Source organism: Palaemon carinicauda, chromosome 12 (assembly GCF_036898095.1).
Source record: "Palaemon carinicauda isolate YSFRI2023 chromosome 12, ASM3689809v2, whole genome shotgun sequence".
Lineage (NCBI taxonomy): Eukaryota > Metazoa > Arthropoda > Malacostraca > Decapoda > Palaemonidae > Palaemon > Palaemon carinicauda.
Window position 1 is genome coordinate 153902496 of NC_090736.1, and position 3112 is coordinate 153905607.

General features: G+C 43.1%; 1 protein-coding gene across 1 annotated transcript in view; it reads left to right on the forward strand.

Annotated features, from left to right (window-relative positions):
- The first annotated feature begins 2502 nt into the window (after window positions 1-2502).
- Window positions 2503-3112, forward strand: part of LOC137651147 (uncharacterized) — a 792-nt gene continuing 182 nt past the window's right edge. Inside the window, exon 1 of the mRNA XM_068384284.1 lies at window positions 2503-3112. This exon is cut by the window's right edge and continues 182 nt beyond it. Within this exon, the coding sequence (XP_068240385.1) occupies window positions 2503-3112 (610 nt within the window).

Here is a 3112-nt window from a genome sequence, read left to right on the forward strand (position 1 = left end):
AAATTACTACGCTGGATAATGAGTAAAAACTAAATCATCAACGGCCATTGCAATTGCCTGGACCTACCTGGTTCTAGCTTGGGTGAAGAGAGGACAAGCTAGGACCAGGGAAAGGCAGGCAATGGCTTGGGCCCTGATCATAAGTATATATGGTCAATCTCTAGGGCATTGTCTTGCTACGGCACCGTCATTGTCACTTGCCTCTTGTCATTCATGAGAAACCTTTAAACAGGTATAAATACTATAGAAATTTGATTATCTAGGGATGAGAATATACAATTAATATTTCCTATGTAAATCAAAACAGCAAGCTAGAATAGTACTACCACAAGTGAGATTAAAACTAAGGATAATAATTACAAAACATTGCATTCTTTTGCAACACAAGCTTGTTACCAACTGTAATATAGCAACTCTTATAAAGAAGCCCCTCCCCCCACCCCCCATTGATCACCATAAATTCTGCAGCCTTTCAAGAATGCAGATTTTATTGTTTACATTTGTCTCTCATAGTGAATTTTGGCACAATCTGATATTAATTTTTCTCACTTAATTATTCTAAAAATTAAAAAAAAAATTAGTTTGTAAAAGTTATCTCTGAACCACATCTAATCACAATTATCATTCTAAATTTTTATCTTATTCGAAAGATTCAAAGGCTTAAAGGCCACTCATGAATGGCAGAGGCAAGGGACAGTGACATTGCCCTACCAAGCAGGACAATGCCCTAGAGACTGAACATATTACATATGATCAGCGCCCAAGCCCCCCTCACCACCCAAGCTAGGGACCAAGGAGGACCAGGAAATGGCTGTTGATGACTCAGCAGATAGACCTATAGGCTCCCCCAAACCCTCATCCTTAGCTCACAAGGATGGTTAGGTCGCAGCGACCAAAGGAACTAACGAGTTTGAGCGGGACTCGAACCCCAGTCTGGCAATCACCAGGCAAGGACGCTACCACCAGGCCACCACAAAATGCTTGCCCGTTTCTGTAACAAATCTCTGTATTGGAATTCATGAAGCCAACTCTTAACTACGCTCCAACATTGCTATTTTATTCGGGCTTGGGACGCTATTAGAGTGGTCACACGAAAAAATTACTATTGTATTCAAATAAGTGTACGTGACCTGTCAAAAATGACTTGAATATTTAGACACAGTTATACACACATGGACACATGCACACATTTCACCCTTCCCACCCCCCTCCCTCTTTCTAACTACAACCCCTCTCACCAGGGTATGTCTACTCCCTCTCCCAATCTCCCCTAGAGACGGGGAAAGGTAATTATACTCAAACTAGTGTACGCGACTCGTCAAAAATGACGGCTGAATATTTACATACATATGCACACACAGATTCAACCCTTTTCTAACTACAACACCTCTCACCAGGGTATGACTACACTCTCTCCCCATGGCACAGGGACGGGTAGAGACTGAGTAGTTAACCCTCGGAATGCGGCTGAGCATGACTGGTGTGTGTGTGTGTGTATATATATATATATATATATATGTATATATGTATATACTATATATATATATATATATATATACAGTATATATACCTAAACACTTGCTCTTTATTATAAAGGGGATATTATCAACTTTCTGGCTTCCAGTCATCAACAGGTTTCAGATCCATTAAAAGCAATAACATCGAGAGACCAGAACAAAACTACATTTAATATAGTTCCAATTAAGACACGTCATTTTCTAATGAAGATTGTTATCCACCTAATCTATAAATCAGAAAATATTATAAGGATGAGAAGAAAATGAGGGAGGGAAAATAATAAGGAGGAAGAGGGAAAGGAAGAGGGGGAAGGAATGGGAGGGGAAAGAAAGGGTAAAAGAAATGGAGGAAGAAAGAGTACTAATTCATAAATCAGAAAACATAATAAGGATGAGAAGAAAATAAGGGAGGGAAAATAATAAGGAGGAAGAGGGAAAGGAAGAGGGGGAAGGAATGGGATGAAAAAGAAAGGGTAAAAGAAATGGAGGAAGAAAGAGTACTAATTCATAAATCAGAAAACATAATAAGGTTGATAAGAAAATGAGGGAGGGAAAGGAATAAGAAGGAAGAGGAGAAGGAGAGGAGCAATTGGGGAAGGATTGGGAGGAAGAAGGAAGAGTAAAAGAAATGAAGAAAGAGTAATAATTCATAAATCAGAAAACAAAATAAGATTGATGAGAAAATGAGGGAAGGAAAGGAATAAGGAGGAAGAGGAGCAAGAGGGGAAGGAAGAGGGAAGGAGTGGAAGGAAGAAGGAAGAGGGAAGGAGTGGGAGGAAGAAGGAAGAGTAAAAGAAATGAAAGAAGAAAGAGTAAAATGAGTTGGTTGATATTCACCGACTGATAGGAGTTATCTGGTGTTGCAACTGGTCCACGTCGATATCGGACATGTGCTTTTGAAGAAGAATTTTGATTAAAAACCATCAAATCTTGAATTTCATGGAAACAATGATGACGGGGAGAGGAGGGTGAGGAAAAGAAGAGTATGTGGAGAGGAGGACGGGGAGAGGAGGGTGAGGAAAAGAAGAGCATGTGGAGAGGAGGACGGGGAGAGGAGGGTGAGGAAAAGAAGAGCATGTGGAGAGGAGGACGGGGAGAGGAGGGTGAGGAAAAGAAGAGCATGTGGAGAGGAGGACGGGGAGAGGAGGGTGAGGAAAAGAAGAGCATGTGGAGAGGAGGACGGGGAGAGGAGGGTGAGGAAAAGAAGAGCATGTGGAGAGGAGGACGGGGAGAGGAGGGTGAGGAAAAGAAGAGCATGTGGAGAGGAGGACGGGGAGAGGAGGGTGAGGAAAAGAAGAGCATGTGGAGAGGAGGACGGGGAGAGGAGGGTGAGGAAAAGAAGAGCATGTGGAGAGGAGGACGGGGAGAGGAGGGTGAGGAAAAGAAGAGCATGTGGAGAGGAGGACGGGGAGAGGAGGGTGAGGAAAAGAAGAGCATGTGGAGAGGAGGACGGGGAGAGGAGGGTGAGGAAAAGAAGAGCATGTGGAGAGGAGGACGGGGAGAGGAGGGTGAGGAAAAGAAGAGCATGTGGAGAGGAGGACGGGGAGAGGAGGGTGAGGAAAAGAAGAGCATGTGGAGAGGAGGACGGGGAGAGG